Source organism: Drosophila santomea, chromosome 2R (assembly GCF_016746245.2).
Source record: "Drosophila santomea strain STO CAGO 1482 chromosome 2R, Prin_Dsan_1.1, whole genome shotgun sequence".
NCBI classification, from domain to species: domain Eukaryota; kingdom Metazoa; phylum Arthropoda; class Insecta; order Diptera; family Drosophilidae; genus Drosophila; species Drosophila santomea.
In genome coordinates this window covers 5420530-5440733 of record NC_053017.2, presented here as the reverse complement: position 1 = coordinate 5440733, position 20204 = coordinate 5420530, and the positions used below count along the sequence as shown (strand labels likewise).

General features: G+C 38.0%; 7 protein-coding genes across 8 annotated transcripts in view; 6 read left to right on the top strand and 1 right to left on the bottom strand.

Moving 5' to 3' along the window:
• The first annotated feature begins 896 nt into the window (after window positions 1–896).
• LOC120445833 lies at window positions 897–1580 on the top strand. The gene has a single exon (XM_039626454.2). The coding sequence runs from the start codon at window positions 898–900 to the stop codon at window positions 1270–1272; it is 375 nt and encodes a 124-aa protein (XP_039482388.1). The 5' UTR covers window position 897; the 3' UTR covers window positions 1273–1580.
• A 1319-nt stretch (window positions 1581–2899) lies between these two features.
• Window positions 2900–3526, top strand: LOC120445745. The gene has a single exon (XM_039626320.1). It carries the CDS (start codon window positions 3039–3041, stop codon window positions 3411–3413), a length of 375 nt encoding a protein of 124 aa, XP_039482254.1. The 5' UTR covers window positions 2900–3038; the 3' UTR covers window positions 3414–3526.
• A 1716-nt stretch (window positions 3527–5242) lies between these two features.
• On the top strand, window positions 5243–6349 carry LOC120444814 (uncharacterized protein CG31750-like). Its single transcript, XM_039624763.1, has 4 exons — window positions 5243–5347; window positions 5401–5535; window positions 5702–6103; window positions 6161–6349. Exons 1-4 carry the CDS (start codon window positions 5318–5320, stop codon window positions 6347–6349), a joined length of 756 nt encoding a protein of 251 aa, XP_039480697.1. The 5' UTR covers window positions 5243–5317.
• A 1491-nt stretch (window positions 6350–7840) lies between these two features.
• On the top strand, window positions 7841–9124 carry LOC120446737 (putative gustatory receptor 36b). Its single transcript, XM_039627860.1, has 3 exons — window positions 7841–8108; window positions 8159–8913; window positions 8972–9124. The coding sequence occupies exons 1-3, from the start codon at window positions 7841–7843 to the stop codon at window positions 9122–9124; spliced, it is 1176 nt and encodes a 391-aa protein (XP_039483794.1).
• A 251-nt stretch (window positions 9125–9375) lies between these two features.
• Window positions 9376–10693, top strand: LOC120445808 (putative gustatory receptor 36c). The gene is made up of 3 exons (XM_039626420.1): window positions 9376–9643; window positions 9713–10464; window positions 10536–10693. Exons 1-3 carry the CDS (start codon window positions 9376–9378, stop codon window positions 10686–10688), a joined length of 1173 nt encoding a protein of 390 aa, XP_039482354.1. The 3' UTR covers window positions 10689–10693.
• Window positions 10694–11000: 307 nt separating this feature from the next.
• LOC120444813 (uncharacterized protein CG31750) lies at window positions 11001–12311 on the top strand. The gene is given in 6 exon segments (XM_039624762.1): window positions 11001–11196; window positions 11199–11379; window positions 11381–11612; window positions 11717–11892; window positions 11894–12086; window positions 12138–12311. Coding segments are annotated over 6 exon segments (1152 nt in total).
• Window positions 12312–17050: 4739 nt separating this feature from the next.
• The window catches only part of LOC120446081, a 71923-nt gene continuing 68769 nt past the window's right edge, over window positions 17051–20204 (bottom strand). The window contains exons 6-7 of one of the 2 annotated variants that reach the window (XM_039626864.2): window positions 19684–19819; window positions 17051–19617 (exon numbers count right to left, since the gene is read on the bottom strand). In XM_039626864.2, coding sequence (XP_039482798.1) covers window positions 19337–19617; window positions 19684–19819 — 417 coding nt within the window. In that variant the 3' untranslated portion in view covers window positions 17051–19336. Of the gene's footprint in view, window positions 19820–20204 lie in introns of both variants that reach the window. The other variant, XM_039626863.2, reaches the window with a different exon arrangement.

Genomic DNA, 20204 nt, shown 5'->3' with positions numbered 1-20204 from the left:
ATTCAATCGATGTACATATGTGTGCATGAAAAAAGGGGATATATTACCTAATTAAGAGCCAGATATTTCACTAGAATATGAAATGGTAACTACTTAACGCGAGCATTTAAGCAGAGGCTAAGAAATTGTAAATAAATATTCTTAATATTAGGCAATTGTATGTAGCTCTAAGAAATTGTTGTTTAGGCAAATCGTTCGTTGATCCTATGTGATATTTTCTTCATTTTGAAAGCGATTGAAAGTAAAACCGTGTAGAAAATTATTTGCATACAACATATTTGATTAATTCTGAAAATCCTTTCAAATATATCATCCATTTTGGGCATATCAAAAGCAACAATACATTTCGATTGTAAAAAACATATTCGCACCTTGATCTACATACCAAGACAAGTCTACAACTTAACCCAACACAATTTTTCATTAACATACGACTTTAAGCAAGTGTAAGAAAATTGTAAAGCAAACCCTCTAAACTTTATAGATTTAAACTAATAAAAAAAGAAGTAATATCAGCCAGAAAGTAATTTAAGCTAAGACTAAGGAAGCTTGCATTTGCATTCCAAAATTTCCTCAAAGAGAAAGATTATGGAGAAGTATTTTTATCAAAAAGCTGTAAATAGCTAGACAAGAAGCCAAGGATTGCGCAAGTTAAAAACTTTAAAGTTTGGCAGAAGTCCTGAAATGAGCGTGTATGTAACTGAATGTAACCAGTTAAATCAGTGCCGAGCTGAGAAATGTCGAAAGGCCATTTCAAAATTCGAATTACTAATGGAAATGTTGTAGGAAAGAAAACTAAGCCTGGTTGTTTTTAATCATTTTTGATGACTGTTATCGTTGCACACACTGTTCCGTACTCATACACTGAACGTACACATTCCAATATTTTGCAATATAATGAAGGTTTATGACCAGGTGATATTCACAGAACAGCTCTTGCACCACAGATCTGTGGGCAACCAAATCAAGGAGACACGGCGCCATTGGGAGGAGCGGTGCTCTTGGTTTCCGGCTGCCCAAAGGTATTTGGAAGCAAGGTGTTCTGACATTTACAAGGAGAGCCTTGAAAAGTACGGCAACGACCACTTCGAGTTCTATGCAAATAGAAATCGCTTGAAGGAAGAACACAGGGCTAATACCAAATCATATAGACGTCGGGAAAGAAGAAGGTCTCATAGACCCATGGATCATTTAAAGGATTATAGGGTGTCACCAACTTCAAACGGGGAATACGGATGTGTTCGGCCAATGCAACTACTTCAATGGCTTTAGGAATCTAAACGCATAAAATTGTAAAATTTACAAAATACTATAATAGAACAGTAGCGTAAATAAACATATACATGCATACCTTACCATATGGCGGTAAGGTGTATTGAGCATGAATAGAAAAGAAAAAATAAAACATCGTTTGTTTAAACGTATTCAGCTGTATTTCGAATTGGTTCAAATTTCAATTTCAAGGAGCAGTTGTTCACATTTTAGGATGAAGAATCCATTCCTTATAGTAGCCACTTATAAAGCATTAATAAAAAGAAAATACACGTGTATGACATCTTTAAAAGTTTGGAAAAAAGGTTAAAGAAACCAATTAGGGCTAGTCATTCTTTCCAATGAGTAACATTAAATTTCCCCCTTGAGAAATTAGCCACATGCATAATACAAATCCTTTGCCTTATGCTAATGCGGCTCAAACTGAGTCAGAGCTCCCCAAAGTCCGATACCGAGCAGTTTATGGCGAAACAAAAAAGGTGGAAATTGTCGGAGACATGCAAAATGCGAAAACGCGCAACAAACCGCAATCGAATGCATTCAAGTCCAAACAGAGTAACCAAACAGAGTAACCAAGCAGCAAACAAAAGGCCAAAAGCAGTTCATGACTCATGCGATGACTAGGGTTTCCATATGGTTAGGTACATCGCATGTCTGCCGGACTCACCTGGGCGTGAGAAATGCAATTCAATGGCTCATTTGCATACAAAGCCGTTCGATTGTGGGCCAAAGGCACCGAGGCGATGGTTACAAATGGCCCACAAACAGCTGCTGGTCTGGGCCAAAATTTATCTCGGACATCTCAGCTTGGCATTGATCGACTGTAAAGGGGCGTAGACCCCCTACAACTTAGCCAAAATGAATGTTTCTTGTACATAGCCAGCGACGTTTGAACTCAAATTTACTTAGGATCTAAGCGAAATAAATCCTCGGCAACTCTGTAAGCTAATCTACGTCTAAATCTAAGCAAATCTTGTGCGTGTTGTAAATTCAAAATTAAAACAACTAAACCAAGCCCAGAAGGGCGAAAAAATAAATTCCATGTCGGTTTTAGCTAAGTCAAGAACTAACCTTCCTTCATTAACCTTCATCGATGAATTTTGTTAATATTATACTTTAGTTTACCATTTATTTGTAAGTATTGGAAAATCAGATGTTTGACAAAGAAAGTAAAAACAAGATAGTTTGTAAAACTGAACATGAAAATGAAAAATAAATTAAGTCAAGAAAAGCAAGCAAAATGCTGCGTCTTTTATTAATAATGGTGATCGCATTTCCGTTTCTGCCAAGCATTTTATCTTTATCTGCTTTTATCACATTCTGCTCTAATGTGCATGCTTACGGCGACTTTGATTAAATTAAACCTTAACTTAACGCATAATATTCATCTAAAAATAATTATGGGAGCCTTTATTTTATTTCAATAAATATTTTTTTAAATTTGCATATATGTTGATTTTCTAGATATCTTTACATACTTAATAAATTTGTTGTTTGTTTGTTTTTATAGACATAATTTTGTAATATTTTAGATATTATATTTAAGACGGAAATCAGAAAGCATGTAAAAAAAATTGGTGGATACTAGAGTTTTACCTCTGAAATCAAAACAGGCCTTTTTGTGAATGTCTGATTGGTATTTTAATATTTTCCAAAAGCTAGAATATAAAATGTACTTCTAAAAAGTCTTACTAAAAACATCAAAGTTTATATTTTCAACGGTTTCTTAATCCCCTTATATCACAGTTGCTTTTTCCTAATCCGTAATGAAGGAGTACGGAGAGGTGATATTTGTGGATCAGCTGAAACACTGCCGAGTCGTCGCCAGTCAGATTGATAAGACTCGCATTAACTGGGAAAAAAATAGCGCTTGGTTTGTAGATGCGCAAAGGGAGAACTACTCTCGATACGCGTCCATTTACACCGAGTGCAGGGAAAAATACGGAGATAAAAAATATGGATACTACGCCAGGAGAAACCGTCTTCGCGCAGAGTACACTTTCAAGTCCAAGTCGACGGCAGGGCCAGAAAATCGGTACATAAATGAATCCATGACCCACTTGAAAGGATATAAGTACCCCAAGACGACCAATGGCGAATATGGCAGTGTGCGCCCATCGGAATTATTTTTCTGTTTCTAAATTCGTTTCGAGTTACAGCTTATATGGTTTATTCAAAAACTTGCGAAACCTTTTTTTGTAAATATGTCCGTCTCAAATATTGAAATAAAGTTGTATATCTTTAACTACCTTCATCGCAGCCCAATTTACGATGTTTGGGCCATCTTTCCTACACCTGCTTACATCTCTTCATCTTACATCTTATTATCCCCGTTGTGGGCGTGGCTGTAAAATTTTTGGGTGAGACATTTAGGTATTTAACAACTACAATCATTAAAAATTGCAGCAAGCCAATGGATATCCATGGAAATGGCATTGCAGAGAGGGGATTTGCAAACGGATTGTGGCGTGTTTTAAATTAATTTTATATACGATTTGCCCGTCCCAGGACGGCACTTTGGCGAAACTGCCAAGCACTTGGCTCGTAAATTGGTAATGTTTGTAAGCCCCGTTTTATGGGTCGGCGGTGGCCCAGTCTGTTTACCATAATTACCTGTTTATAATTAATTAAAATGCAATAAGCGTAAATTTGATAAAAGTGCCACACACATGCAGAGCATTTTTTTCATACAAATGCTTCTTAAATTATAAAATAATTTGGCGGCTGATTATTGTGGGTAGGTACTCTATGTTACTACATTGCCGACATCAAAATCTGTGCTCAAATTTCAATAATATTATTTTACAGTAGATAAATTATAACAATTACAAAGTTATTGCTGTTCAGAATCGAAAGTTAAATTTTCGAGCGTTTGGGTGTAAACAAGCTTAAAATGATCATCTAAATTACCACCGCATAGATAATTCGCAATAACGGGGGGTCGGACTGAATGCATAAATTAACAATTGACCGCATGAACCCACCTCTCTTAAACAAAATTAGTTGAAACCGCGTGAAAATGCAGCATAAACACATTGTCTAAAGTAATTACCATTTCAACTAGTGTTTGTTACTTGACCATGAATAACTAAGAGAAACGCAACACGAACTGCATTTACGCCCTTTGCTAACCCTTTTCCGCCTACCAATACCAATACATGATACCATGATTCATTGGGTGAGTGTGCATATGAAGGTGTGAGGCTTAATTGCCGCTACTCTTGATTTATGACGCCTAAGCTAAAAAGGCTCTTTTTGGGGGTGCTGTTATGGTGGGTTTGATATGCTAAAAAAAATACCACCGTTTGCTGATAGTGTAAAACATTTCTTTTATTTGTCACCGTAGACAATTTTCATTTACTTTGAATGGGTTGCTTAGGAACACCTTAACATTCATTCTATTAGATACAATTGCGTCTGGGATCATAACATTAAGCAGAAGGTGCCATTGACACATAATTAACCCATAACTAACTTCATTTACTATTAATAATCGGTTTTTCATTAAAGGTCGAATAACAGTTAGCGTAAATGACTTGGCCATGAAGGCCATTCCATTATCTATGGGGAAGTAAGTCCTCGCAAACAAATAGAGAACTAGTAGATTATGGTCAAGCCATTGGTCCGTACCTCCAATAAAAAATGGCATTCGCGACTGCTCAAATGGTCTGTTGTCAGCATATCATGGACATCATATATTATTTATAGCGGTTGCGTTGTTGGTCAAATTAAATACGATTTAAAAATGCGGAAAATGATTATTCAGCCGCGCAACATCTGGACAAAAAGAATTGCCCTATGCCTAAAGATTATTTTATTCTCTCTTAACCAATTTGGCATCCCATATTTATTGCTTGCCGTAGCCGGAGAAATGCAGGTTTACTTTTCCCTTCCCCAAGGTTCTTCGATACAATGATGTCTGCTATCATAATGCATCTCACAATTTGGAATGTCTTTCGGCTGTTTTACTGGATGAGTAGCCTGTCCTGGAATCGACAATTTGTGGAACTAGTGAACAACGTGATCCACCTAACAACACACATAGATGGCATGTTTGGACCGCTCTACTTGGAAGGTACCTCTTTGCTGATCCTGTACATAGTTCAGTTAGACCTGACTCTGCTGCAGATGGTTGGGTATAGTCAAGTTAGACTACACATCTTCTCGCTATACAATTTAATCCTGGAGCTTTTCTTCAACACGTATGTGGTCTACGAGTTGCTCTTACTGTCCTGGATCGCAGCTTTCAATAGGTTCTTAAAGGTGGGATATGAATTTAAGTAGATATTTAATATATTCTGTAGTTCAGAAATTCAAAATATAAAAAAAATGTCCTGTTTAAGGAAATATGTCCTGCAGCACTGCAGAAGATCTAACATTATGACTTTATTGTACCATCCCGTTGACAAATACCTTCTTTTAACTTCAGATTTACGCACAGGAATGGAACCCTTCCAAAAAGCAGCGCTTGCAGTTTCTTGAATTGTTTAATCTATATTCAAGAATTTGCATTATTCACCAGGATATCCAGCATCTGTGGCTGCCATTAACAAGTGTTATTTTCTCCGACATTTTAATGCTAGTGTCCAATTGGTCCTATGCCATATCCTGCTTCCTGTTGGATAACTTTGCCGAAGGAAGCGATTGTAATTGGAAATATGGAATACCCGTTACCGCCGGCCAGGCTTCCCTTTTACGTATTGTATTTCTCGGTCTTTGCAACGATCGATTGGCACTACAGCAGTGCTTTTTTAGATTGCAACTCCTGGTTATTAGCTTAAAGGATCAGGATCAGCTGGGTCAGAACTTCGTCTGGGATGTAAATAATCTGGTGGGTGTGCAAAAAACTGTCTTCCTTCCTTCATAACAAATGTTCTTTCCACAATAGCAAACCTGCTTCGATCTCCAGCTGTGGGCCCAGCCGATCAGGAATCAGATTATGAGCGTCAATCAGGAATTCGGATGCTCGTTTGTACTTGACTTCTTCTTTTGCGCACTGCTAAACGCCTTGGGCTGTGTGCAGTATAGATTATCCGTGAATATTCGTTCCTACCACTTCTTAGATACCATGACTTGATGGCTTTCAAAATAAAAATAAAACCGAAATTAAACACACCTTAGACTTACTTAGACAATGTGAATTGAAACCTTATTAACACTCCATTTTGTGGAAGTCTTTCCTAAACAAACACACACAGGTTATGAGGAGTAATACCTGACTACATATGTACGTCAGATAAGTTAAAAACATAGACAAAAATGAAACCAAAAACAAGAGAGAACGCTATAGTCGAGTTCCCCGACTATCTGATACCCGTTACTCAGCTAGTGGAAGTGCGAAGGAGTGTCTTCAACTCTGACAGTTTTTGGCGGTTTGTGGGCGTTAGAGTGGGCGTGGCAAAAAGTTTTTTTGCAAATCGATAGAAATTTATAAGACCAATAGAAAAATGAAAAAATATCAAAACATTTTTCAAAACATGAATCGACAAACTTGCGCTGCTTCTATGTCTTATGCTTAATCTCAACTTTCTAGCTTTTGTAGTTCCTGAGATCTCGACTTTCATACGGACGGACGGACAGACGGACGGACAGACGGACATGGCCAGATCAACTCGGCTATTGATAAAAAATATATATACTTTATATGGTCGGAAACGCTTCCTTCTGCCTGTTACATACTTTTCAACGAATCTAGTATACCCTTTTACTCTACGAGCAACGGGTATAATGAGGTTTCTTTCAGTTAATGGAAATATTTGACTGGGTCGGTATATTATTAAAGACAGTCTTCTACTCGTACAATAGGCACTTTATTGATCTTCATTGGGCAAAGAGGTCCTGTCGTCGCAATTAACGACTTAATTTGTATGGTGCTAGCTTTGCAAATCTCCGAACAATTCAATCTCCATCTTTACTTTGAAGGGGAAACAAGCTTTACCAATATCTGATCTCATTTCAGGGCACTTAACTTTATAAGTTTAAGGGATTATGTATAATACCCGTTACCTCGTAGAGTAAAATGGTATACTTTATTCGTTGAAAAGTATAAAACAGGCAGAAGGAAGCGTTTCCGAGCATACAAAGTATATGTAAGTATATATAAATAAAAATATATAAATATATAAAGTATATATTGATCAGGATCAGATCTCAGGAAGTATAAAAGCTAGAAATTTGAGATCAAGCATACAGCTTGTCGATTCATGTTGCCACGCCCACTCTAACCCCCACAAGGCGCCCAAACTGCTACGCCCACACTTTTGAAAAATGATTTGATATTTATTCATTTTTTTGTTAGTAATGTAAATTTCTTTCGATCTGCAGAAAAACTTTTTGCCATGCCCACAAACCGCCAAAAACTGTTAGTTTTGAAGAGCCTTCTTTGGGGAGCTCGACTATATCGTTCTCTCTTGTTTTGTTATACGATTGTTCCATTATCTTTTTTTTTGGTGTATACCTTGTTTGCCAATCAGAAATAAAATCTGGGCTCGATATCAGATTATTGTTGTCATTGGCATTAGCTAATTAACTCGCTTGCAAACATTGGGACTCTCATCAGTATTTCGAAATGGTCGATTGGGTCGGTTTGTTACTGAGGGCAGTCCACATTTACTGCTACTTGATAGGGTTAAGTAACTTTGAGTACGACTGCCGCACGGGACGCGTATTTACATCGTGGCGATGTACTATTTACGCTCTTATGGTTAACACCCTTATTTCGATTACAATTGTGTATTATTTCACCGTTCATAGTAATACCAATATAATTTTTCAAAGCGCAAATAAGCTGCATGAATATGTTATCATCATAATGTCCGGCCTGAAGATCGCGGCGGGTATAATTATAAAAAATTTCTATTCTTCCGGCTGATTATATATTTTTTAGGGCTCATTACGTTGCTTAATAGATGGCTTCAACGTGACCAAATGATGCGCCTAGTGAAAGACGTCATTCGTCTATATATGATCAATCCGCAGTTGAAGAATTTGATTCGCTGGGGAATTCTACAGAAAGCCTTTTTTAGTTTTGCAATGGATTTCTTCAAAGTGGCACTCTCCGTGGGTGCATTGGACCGCCAAGGAACTGCAGAAATTATGGGCTTGGTTGTAAAGTTGTGCGTTTCGTTCATAATGAATTTAGCCATATCCCAGCACTTTTTAGTAATGCTATTAATTCGAGCACAATATCGGATTATAAATGGAAAGCTGCGAAAGGTGATCGAGGAAAGCAGGAGGTTGAGTTTCCTGCAGCAGCGGAATGGAGCTTTTATGACGAGGTGCTGCTATCTATCTGATCAGTTAGAAGATATAGGTGAGGTCCAGAGCAAAATACAATCAATGGTCCGTCAACTGGAAGAGGTATTCGGCATGCAAGGGCTTGCGGCCTATAGTGGATACTACATATCGGTTGTGGGTACATCCTATATGTCTTATAGCGTATATAAGTATGGTCACCATAATCTGAAAATATCAGTTCAGACCTCGATTATCTCCTGCATTTGGATTACCTTATTTTACCTTGATGCCGTGATCAATTGCAACAATATGCTTTATGTGTTGGAACATCACAAGGATTTTTTGGGTCTATTGGAGGAACGAACGGTGTTTGCTTCTACCTTGGACGTTCGCCTGGAGGAATCCGTAAGCTATATTCTAATATCTCATCAATATTTTTAAAAGTATACTTACTCCCTTTCAGTTTGAAAGCCTTCAGTTGCAGATAGTTCGAAACCCATTAAAAATTAATGTGATGGGTATGTTCCCCATCACACGTGGCACAATTGCGGCTATGTTGGGTTCTATTATATTGAACTCGATTTTTCTAATTCAATTCGACATGGAATACTTTTAGAAGGAGAGTCACTCAAATCGTTTTGAGGTAACATCACAATTAAACGCTTAGTATAAAATATCGTGCTTGTAAGCGAATATAAAGAATGATTCCATATGATCTGACCTTTATTGTATAATTACTCTGTTTGGTTCAACCTTGGTCCAATCTAATCAGCAGATCTCGTTCGAAATTAGTATATTACGCTTGGAGTTAAATTGATTCCACACCAGGGCAAACCACGTTGAGGACACTTTCAGTACGTAAAAATAATGGACGTGGAAAGTTTTTTGTTGGGAGCGGTTTACTACTATGGACTGTTCATCGGTCTCAGTACGTTTGAGTTTGACTGGAATACAGGGCGTGTATTTACATCAAAATTGAGTACCTTGTACCCCCTTGCGACGGATTCTTGTATTTTCATCTTATACATTTATCACTGGACCGGGAACACATACATTGCGAATGCGATCTTTAGCAAAGCAAACATGCTTCACGAATATGTTGTCATCATAATGACCGGACTTAAAATTGCTACTGGTAGCAAAAATTAGAATCAAGTAGCCCTTGAATAATTTATATGACTAATTTCGTTTGTACTTGTTGTAGGCCTTTTCACTCTGATTCACAGATGGTACCAGCGTAGCGAGATGATGATCTTGACCGCAAAAGTGCTCCGCATGTTTATGGCCAGGCCGCAGGTAAAGAGAATGTCTCGCTGGGGCATTCTCATCAAGTTTATTTCTGGATCTGTGACCGATGGCCTCCAAATGGCCATGGTCTTGAATACCATGGGTAGCGTAGACTCGCAATTCTTCCTGGGACTGGGCTTGCTGTACTGGATGTCCGTCATTGCCAACATGGCTATTGTACAGCAATACATGATAATGCTCTTTGTTCGGACACAATTTCAGCTACTCAACACCGAACTGCGTCAGGTGATTGAGGACACCAAGGAGCTGCAGTTAAGCCGCCGACATCAAGGAGTTTTCATAACCAGGTGCTGTTCCTTGGCAGATCAGTTAGAGAATATAGCAAGAGTGCAGAGCCAACTGCAGACGATTGTAAACCAATTGGAAAAAGCATTTGACATTCAGGGGGCCTTGATATATGGGGGCTATTACTTGACCTCGGTGGGCAACAGTTACATGGCATATAGTATCTTCAAGCATGGCTATGAGAATATGAACATGGCACTGAGTACTGTTATCCTGATGTTCCTATGGTGTTTTTTTTACTACCTTGACGGTATGCTGAATTTACGTGTTATGCTTCACATCCAAGATGACTACCAGGAAATGATACAAATACTCGGGGAGCGGACACTATTTGTTGGTTTGGATGTACGCCTGGAAGAAGCCGTCAGTATATACATATATATTCTATTCTATATGTACTTTTTATATTTCAAATATTTATGTCTTTTCGTCAGTTTGAGAACCTTAACCTGCAGCTAATACGAAATCCCTTAGAAATAAAGGTTATTGAGTTGTATAGCGTCACTCGCAGCACTACGATGGCTATGTTCGGAAACCTGTTCACGCATTCCATACTTTTAATTCAGTATGATATGGAACATTTTTAAGAATATTCACGCATTAAATAAGCAGCAATGTTAGTCACTGTTTTAAATACTTTAGTTTTGTCTCTTAAAATACAAACTTCGTTGATGACTGATGGAAATCTTGTATTAATGGAATCTTTTCGGGCTTACAAAAAATCAATTATTGATTATGTTTCAACTAGTGGTGGTTAGTTGATTGGTGAAATAAGAAAAGCGATTTTATTGGGGTTTGGGTAATTACACGGTCATAACTTCCAGTTCCCACTCCATTCCAGCCCACATGAAAGCGATTATGAATAAACCGGGAACATGGACTCATTCAGTGGTTACATAATGCCAGAGAAGGGTCACGGGATCCCTTTTAGAAATTCCCGTAATATCGGTCTATCGCGACTTTTACGATGGTCAAGTTCCTCTATTTGCTGGACTTCATATATCATTTATCGCGGCTGGGTGGTTGGTCAAATAATGTTTGATCCGAGATCAGGGAAAATGATCATACACCCTAGGAATATTTGGACAAAGGGGGTGCTCTGCTCGTTAAGATATTTGCACTGGTCCATGATAATTCTTTCAAAGCATATTTAATTGTGGCGTTTACTTTGATGTTTATAAAAAGACAAGAAACCCTCATAGAGGCAATCGCAGTGCAAATATCGCTTTTGAACACCGGCCGTCTTTATTGCTGGCTGAATAGCCTATCCTGGAATCGTAATTCGGGTAGACGCTCATTTGAAATCAATTTTGGGTCCACCCACCTTGGAAGGCATCTCGCTGTTGATTCTTCATGTTTTGCAATTGCAACTTACCCTGCTGCAGACTTTCAATCATCCTTATATAATGGTGATACTAAATACTATGCTGCTGAAGTTAATTTGCAATGCCTATGTGGCTTACCAGATGCTGCTGCTCTCTTGGATAGCTGCTATTAATCAGTTTTTAAAGGTAATAACCAAACCCTAACCCTAAAATATCTTTCTGGAATGGAACTATAGACTACAGAATATAGACTATATACTATTTCTTGTTTCTGACTGTTATGGTTGCAGGACTATCAACAGGAGCAGCAGCCAAACAGAAAGCAACGCAAGAAGCTCCTTCGGCTACTGCGGGTATATGCCAAAATCAGCAATGTCCACCAGGATATCAAAGTACTGTGGCTTCCAGTGGCAAGCATGCTTTTCTCGAATATTGTAGAGCTAGTGGATAATTGGTCTAGTATTATCGGATGCTATTTTTTACAAGCATTATCTGGGCGGTGGCCTTGCGCCCTAGTTGAGGATTCTACTCATTGGTTTATTCAATGACCGATTGGTCCAAATGCAGGGCTTACTTAACTTGCAGCTTCTGATAATCGACCTTAGAAATCAAAAAACTAAACAGCTGGATTTCAGCTTTACCAGTGAGCTCAAAAATCTGGTAAGTGTGCAATGAAGAATCTTCCTGATAATCTACAGCCCTCTATTGCAGCAAACCTGTTTCGATCTCCAGCTCAGGGCACAACCCATTAGAAATCAGATTATGAGTGTTAATCATGTGTGTGAATGTCCTTTCGTCCTGGATTTCTTCTTCTGTACAGTGCTAAATTGCATTAGTTGCGTTCAGTATAATATGGCAAATGGCGATGATTTCCTTGACGACTGAAAAATACTACAGAGACATGTAAATGTTTGCTTATAAATAACTGATGAACCAAAATATCAAACTATGTTAATAAGTTTTATAAATTGTATGAATTTGGAAACATTCTATTCCATACACAGACAGACACATTAGTAAAAATGTCAAATTAAATTGTTACAGCACACAATTATACTTGCCACAAATTGCCTTTGGCTAAAATAGAGTAATTTAATTTGAATGTGATTTATATTTCACTACGAATGACAATCAAATAATGTATTGTTAAAACGGAGAGAATGGCGAGTTTAATTTATATTTTGGCCTTTCGATGCGACGCGAACTAACCAGGCTTGCTGCCAATGTCAGGAAAAGTTAGCCATTTTCCATTGCCCTGATTCTTTTTATACCCGTTACTCGTAGAGTAAAAGGGTATACTAGATTCGTTGAAAAGTATGTAACAGGCAGAAGGAAGCGTTTCCGACCATATAAAGTATATATTTTGATCAGATCAATAGTCAGTCGATCTGGCATGTCGTCTGTCGTCCGTCTGTCTGTCCGTCTGTCCGTCTGTCGTCTGTCTGTCTGTCCGTCGTATGAACGCTGAGATCTCAGAACTACAAAAGCTAGAAAGTTAGATTGGCATACAGACTCCAGAGACATAGACGCAGCGCAAGTTTGTCGATTCATGTTGCCACGCCACTCTAACGCCCACAACCGCCAATACTGCCACGCCACACTTTGAAAATGTTTTGATATTTTTCATTTTGTATTGGTCTTGTAAATTTCTATCAATTTGCCAAAACCGTTTGCCACGCCCACTCTAACGCCCACAAACCGCCCAAAGCTGCCACGCCCACACTTTGAAAATGTTTAGATATTTTTCATTTTGTATTAGTCGTCTAAATTTCTATCGATTTGCCAAAAACTTGCCACGCCCACTCTAACGCCCACAAACCTGCACTTCTACTAGCTGAGTAACGGGTATCAGATAGTCGGGGAACTCGACTATAGCGTTCTCTCTTGTTTTTATTTTTATTTGTTTGAGCTTGAGCTGTGGCCAGAGCACATAAATTTCAATTAACATAAATTTAATGCCAGCACACAAAGTTTTGCCAGCAAACTCGACCAGCAGGGAGAGCATTTTCAATTATTGTCTGGTGCATAAAAGTTAGCATTTCCAGCCCTCAACCCTCAGAAAATAGAGTCTCCTGTTTTCAACCCTGCGAGTGCAGCTTTTCCGGATCTAATGCACTTGACTTTTGAGTGAGGTTAAAGGGGTGGGCGGGGCACGCCCCTTTAAGCCGCATATAGCAAATGGTCAGGGGCAAAGCAAATTGCTGAAAGGCGCTTATGCAAAGCGATCAAAATGCGAGGCGACATAAACACAAGGCGAGAGGAGAAAATCCAACCTCGAGGCAGTAAAACCAATTTGAAATTGTTATTTTAAGCGAGAGTAAATCGCAACGAAAGGATTCAGTGTGGGTTGAGGTCGTAAAAAATCAAATATCGGCAGAGTCTTAGGATGGCATCAACCATTTGCGGTTAGATAAGCAGAGACGGGGAACTTTCCCTTTGTTTAGATATATGAAAATGGCCAAAACACATTGCCCCACCTCTCCTCCGGTTGGCCATAAAAATTCCAGGTAACGAAATGTATTTCCTGATTAAATCAGCGCATGTGCGGGCTTCTGTTTTAAGGTTCGATTCTGAGAGTTGGGTCCGAGCTGCAAATCTTTGGAAGCCAATAAAAATGGCCAACATAATGAGCCAAGCAAGTGCCAAGTCGATAAAATGTAAATTGGAAGAACTGATTTTATGAGCGGCCTATTTTTGGGGTACAGATGCTGAAAGTTTTGAAAGAGTTCGAAAAAAGCTATCAAAGACGTTGTAACCTGTAATCGCAAGCTCAGGTTGTTGGTACTCGCTGAATACGAATTCAAACTGTTGTTGATACGTTATAAAAACGGTTTTTTAAAGTTTAAAAAAATGTTGCCCATATTAAAGACGTAATGCCATGCAGAAATATCAATACTTTTCTGCTGTTCTGAATTTATAGGAATTTTCACCAACACGTAACTGCAATGACACGAAATCATTTCCATTTTTCCGGACAAAACGGCTTTTAATGGCACGGACTGGGGAACATCTAAGGTCTACTGCTGCCTGTATGCCAAAAGTGTAGAAATGCCGGCCAGAATCTATATAATTTACGGCCCGGCAATCCCGAATGATGTGCCAGAAATTGCAGGCAGCACAACGACTGGCCAAAACAGCAACTGACGGGAAGGCAGCAATTTTTTATTTATTTTTATGAGTAATTTGTTCGTTGCCACGCGTTTTTATGGCAATGCAGGAAAGATGATTGTATCCAATGCCGTTCCGTCTATGGTTTTTTGTGTTTTTTCTATTTCAGGAGCGGATCTCTCTTGTGGAAGTTTTTCGATACTAACTGTGAGCTACTAAAAGACAAACGGTGAGCTACTAAAAAGCATATGCAAAATCATTTTGACAAGTGCTAACTTTTAAAGTTCCCGCCCATACTTCACTGCCTCCTGGCGCACCTGAAATTTGCGTAAAGGCCAAGAGGCAAGGCGTGTGGGGCGACGCAGGAGATGAGAGCAGAGTAAACAAAAGACAATTACGCAACAGTGGCACGGACAATGACAATGCCAGCCCATGCTAGAGAGCCCAGATAAGCTGCACGAGCAACGCAAATACCAAGGACAACAAAACCAGGGACAGCAACACCAGCGACACCAATGGACAGCTGTTGAAGTGGCACGTAATCTGGCAATGGGGCGTGGCCAATGGACAGTGGACAGTGGCAGACACTTTTATTGCAAATCATTTCAAAAGCTGCAAATGCTAACAACACTACAAGACGACAACTCCGAATGGCAACAAATAATGGCAGCCGGCGACATGACATTGTGTGATGATTGTGGCCCCCATTTTTGCCCATTCTTCACCATTTTCCTTGAGCTGCATGGAAAACGATTCAAGGTGCAATCATCCTGTCTGTCTGCCACTGACAATTCAAGTCGATAGGGTAATGGATGAACCATTTGGAGATCTAGGGTATGGATAGAAGATGATTTAGGAATTTTCGCACTGATTGCATTGGGTGGATTTGGGAGAGGTCAACAAAAACCAATGAAATTTGTATCTTTATTTTCATAAGCTTTTTCCAAATTGATTACCACGTAAATCTTCTCAGCGTGCAAAACCCCGTCTACCAAATTCCTTGCCCAGCCAAATGTTGAGAGACATCCCCCCCCAATGGCATATTCCTTCCAATTGAACGAGCCCAATTACGCTTTGGGGCATATCGGCATCAGTTTTTAACAGCTTTCCTCGCCCACTTGAGTAACTCTGCGCCCCCATTTTAATGAGCAGCTTAACTTATCATTGTGTGTGTGGGGCGACAGGTGAGAGGAGGCAATCGAAAAGTTTACCTGTGCCGCAAATTGATGCCTTCTTATCTGTGCGAAATCAAACATGAAACTTTTAAGCCCCAGCCAATTGGCCTTAATATGCTAAAAGTATCTTTCGGATACCTGGCGATGACATCAAGAACTACAGATTAAGTGGAGCTGGAATAATGGCTACCAAAATGGGGAATAAGCTTGGGTGTATAAGCATTTCCCGGAAAGTCTTTACGCTGTTTTCATTAGATGACAAATCTGTTTTATGTGACATTTGATGGCAAGTATACCAGGTGGCACATTTGCGGCCATTTGTCGGCTGGCTAATAAATCTGCTCAGTCCCTTTATCCTGCATCGTACATCCCCAACACTTATAATTTGTTTGGCTTTGTCCTCGGTATTTATCAAATGTTCTTATTTCGTTGGCAGCTTATTAGTGAAGTCCGGCGAGAAAAGCTAAGGTGCGACTTACGGATAAGTCCGCAGATATTTTCTATTTATTGTGCTGCTTCGTTCGTGTTGTGTTTTTTTCTTAGAAGTTTGTGTTGATGACTTTTTATGAGAACCTAAATTTAAGACTACCTAAATTTAAGAAAAGATCCTTCTTTCCTTTTTGGAATGATATTGTTTTTTTCATCATTTTAATGATAGTGTACTAGGAAAAAAAATGAATGAAAGAAATATCCAAATTAAACAATATGTCATAAAAATGCCTTAATGGAAAGATGTTAAAAAAAATTTTTTTTTTAATTTTAATTCGGTTGAATGTATTGTCATTTTTTACCTTTTTTACCTTGTCGAATAAATTTGGTGTGTCCTTTTACTCTCCTCAAATGAACACCTTGGTTTAAGTTATGCACAAATATGTGTACATATCTCTACTTCGCATTCCTGTGCCTGTCTATTTTAGGCATTCTTTTATTTTGGTAACTGCTCTTATTTTACTGCTAAATGTTTTGTTCCCGGTTCCCTTCCTCGGTCTCAATTACTTTTTTATTTGTCGTTGGAGGTGGTTGTCACGTCCAGCGAGAACATTTTCACGTATTTGAAATATTTTCTTAAAATTACCCAATTTTCTTTGTGTTGCATTTTACCAAAATAAAAGGAGTACTGTAAGCACCTTTTTGCAATTGGACAGGGTAACTGGTCCAGGGTGTGCGAAATAATTGAAGCTGGCTTAATGTGAAGGATATACATATATACAAAGAACAAATTCCGAGGGAAATGGAAATACTAAAGTAGTATCCATTCTTAAATTATAGATAAAAAAAGGGCATTGAAAACGCATATTGTGTGTGATTTTGAAACAAATATGTTTTATTAATGAATTTCCACTCGTTTGCTTCACAATGCTTCGTTCAGTTTTTGATCGCCTGCGAGTAATTATCGCAAGTTGAATGAGGCTTAAAGATATTTACAGAGACGTCTGCCCTTTGTCTGGCATTTAAATTCAGTTGAAGTTACTTTATGGCATTTGATTTGAGTTGAGTTGTAAATAATTCCTATTTGCTTACATGGCAGCTTTAAGGTTTGAATTGTTTACGGTTTCACATAGAGTTTATCTTATAGAGTTGAATGCATTTTGCTTTTTTTTCTTGCCTTTTAATACATCTAAAAGTTGTTATTTAAATACACAAATAATTTACACTTACAATTACCACACATTTATTTTTTTTATTTTTCGAATCAACGTTAATGCAATTTATAGTTTTTTTTAGTACTTTTGCATTGTTTTTATCTTTTTTATGCTTAGTAGTTTTCTTGTTAATTGCTATTAATGGCATCGATATTAAATAAGATTTAAAAATCAGTTACAGTTGACAACAATGCAGATTTTGTATATGTGTGTTTAATGCATACTATATCTATATTTCAATTCCCATTCGCACACACATTCACCAATTCAGGCCCCCACAATTGTACTCAATTACCATTTGAATGTTCGCTCATCGTTATTTAAATGCGTAATTTATAAATTTTTTTCTCTAGGTTTTCGCTTATCATTAAAATTGGCTCTGGCTTTTGTTTTGTTTCGTTCCATGATTTTGTTTTGCTGCTGGTGACGTCTTAACTCTAATTTAGTTAGCTCATAATTATATTTACACACAGAAGGACATCAAAGGGCAAAAACTATGGAATCCATGGACAGGACAAATCGCCTTTATATTTACACAATAAAATCCAATACATTTCATTTCATTTCATTTCATTTGATTTCGTTTCATTTCACTTAATTTCACATGTGAATTGAGTTCAACTATGTTTTTAAGGCTTCATCACAATCATTTTGCTATTGTTTAAATTTGTGTTCATTACTCATGCTCCTTTGACTCTTGCTATTGTTTTTAACATTTGGCTAACTAAACGGTTTACATTTCCTTTTGATGATGGCCAAGTCGAACCCGGAATGTTATTAGTTTTTTTTTTTCAAAGAGGATCAAACACACACAGAAGCACGCACGCGTTTTAGTTAATACCCATTAAGACTTTGGCAATTCATATAAATGTACGATATGTTTTTGTTAGTTTTAAGACTTTTCCAACAGTCACCAAGTTGTAATTCCTAACTGTGATTAGTTTTTCTCTCTGTTGCTCAATTTGTTTTTTTTGTTTAATTTAAAATTAAGTGCTTTTTGGTTTGTTTAATGTGATTTCTTATCGGTAGCATTCTTTACGTTTATCTAATTACAATTTTACATTGTTAATTGCATGCTCAACGAACAACAAAGTTTTTTAGACAAATCATCTAATCAAAGAAGACATTTTAGTTGTTTTGGTTGAATTCGAGTGACAGTTATACAGTACTTAACGAAAGTATATCGAGTTGAAATTAATTGTATTATACGCTTAAAATGTGGACTGATAAAAAAAGTTGAATTTAATTCGTACATAATTTGTAAGTTTATATTAGCAATTTATTTTTCGGCCGTAATATTGAGTCATGTCTAATGAAGTTCACATACTTTCATTACGCACTGTATATTTCTCAAAATATTAACCATTTGTTTTGCTTAAAATTCCCCTTCGTCTCCTCTTAGCTAAAACAATCTTAGCAATACTTATTCTTAAATATTTTTTTATAATTATTCTTTTTTTTCTTTTGTTCTGTTAAACTCGTATTTTGCCTTGACCAACTTTTGTTGAAGGATATTCCATTCACTTTTCCTCTGTTCTATTCGTGATATTTAAATTCTGTTTTGTGTATGAATGAGTCTAACCAAAATAACATACAATACAGTTACATAAATATATATATTAAACATTAACTATTTACAGTGGCTTTTTTCGACATCTTTCGACACAGGTTTTAACATTTCCTTAGAGAGTTAATCCATTAGCACGCTTTTTCACATACAATTTTTCTCATTCTCAGACAAGTAAATGTAATTTATTCTCTAGATAGGGTATGTTTCAAATTAAATTCATAAAAGCTTTTGTTAACGGCATAAAGAAATTAGCTGCGTTTCTTTCGTTTTGCTTGATTTCTTTGATTTTTTTTTTGTTATTTCCTGTTTTTGATTCTCAATGAGTTTCTTTATTTTCTATGCAAAGCGAAGACGGAAAAATCGGTGAAAAGTGTGTGTTGTGGAGGGAAATAGCCGATTAGTGGCTTAATGCAGCTACCGTGCAGCCAATGCCATTTTCTCCAGCTGCGTTGCGGATTTTCCGTAACTCGTCCTGCGAATTTTCTCCTCGCGGCCAGCCAGCAACTCTCTCGCCTGCTGAGCTCCTTTCGTTATCCCAATCCCTCCAGGCGCTGTCCGATCCGTGAATATTTTATCTGTATCTATATCTCTCGCGATTCCCTGCGCCAGTGTTGCCATCACCAGCACCGCCAGCGCCACCGGAAGGAGTACGAGGGGCGTGCTTGGTGTGGAGGACGGTGGAGCCGTGGAACTGGCTGCATTTGATTGGACGAACAAGAGCGATAAGATTTTGGTCACAAATAATTCCCGGTAAGACGTACCTTGCACGGGATCGGCGCGCGAGTTGCTGGCGTAGACCGTTTCCCGGGACTCGAGCACGGGCGCCTTCTGCGGCCGGTCGCCCTCGACGGACTCCTCGTTGCACCTCCAGTACACGGTCGACAACTCGGCTATGCACTGCAAGATCCAACAGATTTGTGGTTAGCTATCTGGGAGACGAACTACCATCGGACTTGCGCAACTCCAAAACAGTCAAAAACAATGTAACAATCTTTTTGTTTTAGCTTCTGATGGGAAGTAACATACTATGACGCTCATCGGACATAAAATAATAATTCATATATACATAAAACCTTTTTGAAAACTTAGGTTTAGGGATTCACTTAAAATAAGAGTATATATTTTTGTAAAACTAAAATAAATAATAATGCGATGAACGTCGAAAATATAACATCGCTATTTGGAAGAGTACAAACACTACCCAAAGCAAATTCTACATTGTTTTTGGGATTGTTTTGAGCCACAAGAGTCCGACAGTTGAGTTTAGTTCAGTTGTACAACT

What these genes read in the sequence shown, in the direction of transcription:
- LOC120444814 (XM_039624763.1), top strand. Translation starts at nt 5,318, where the DNA reads ATGGCATGTTTGGACCGCTCTACTTGGAAG. An exon ending in TGGACCGCTCTACTTGGAAG is followed by an intron (nt 5,348 to 5,400) that starts GTACCTCTTTGC and finishes ACTCTGCTGCAG; the next exon opens with ATGGTTGGGTATAGTCAAGT. An exon ending in TCTGGGATGTAAATAATCTG is followed by an intron (nt 6,104 to 6,160) that starts GTGGGTGTGCAA and finishes TTTCCACAATAG; the next exon opens with CAAACCTGCTTCGATCTCCA.
- LOC120445745 (XM_039626320.1), top strand. Translation starts at nt 3,039, where the DNA reads ATGAAGGAGTACGGAGAGGTGATATTTGTGGATCAGCTGAAACACTGC.
- LOC120445833 (XM_039626454.2), top strand. Translation starts at nt 898, where the DNA reads ATGAAGGTTTATGACCAGGTGATATTCACAGAACAGCTCTTGCACCAC.
- LOC120445808 (XM_039626420.1), top strand. Translation starts at nt 9,376, where the DNA reads ATGGACGTGGAAAGTTTTTTGTTGGGAGCGGTTTACTACTATGGACTG. An exon ending in CGGACTTAAAATTGCTACTG is followed by an intron (nt 9,644 to 9,712) that starts GTAGCAAAAATT and finishes TACTTGTTGTAG; the next exon opens with GCCTTTTCACTCTGATTCAC. An exon ending in ATGTACGCCTGGAAGAAGCC is followed by an intron (nt 10,465 to 10,535) that starts GTCAGTATATAC and finishes TCTTTTCGTCAG; the next exon opens with TTTGAGAACCTTAACCTGCA.
- LOC120446737 (XM_039627860.1), top strand. Translation starts at nt 7,841, where the DNA reads ATGGTCGATTGGGTCGGTTTGTTACTGAGGGCAGTCCACATTTACTGC. An exon ending in CGGCCTGAAGATCGCGGCGG is followed by an intron (nt 8,109 to 8,158) that starts GTATAATTATAA and finishes TATATTTTTTAG; the next exon opens with GGCTCATTACGTTGCTTAAT. An exon ending in ACGTTCGCCTGGAGGAATCC is followed by an intron (nt 8,914 to 8,971) that starts GTAAGCTATATT and finishes ACTCCCTTTCAG; the next exon opens with TTTGAAAGCCTTCAGTTGCA.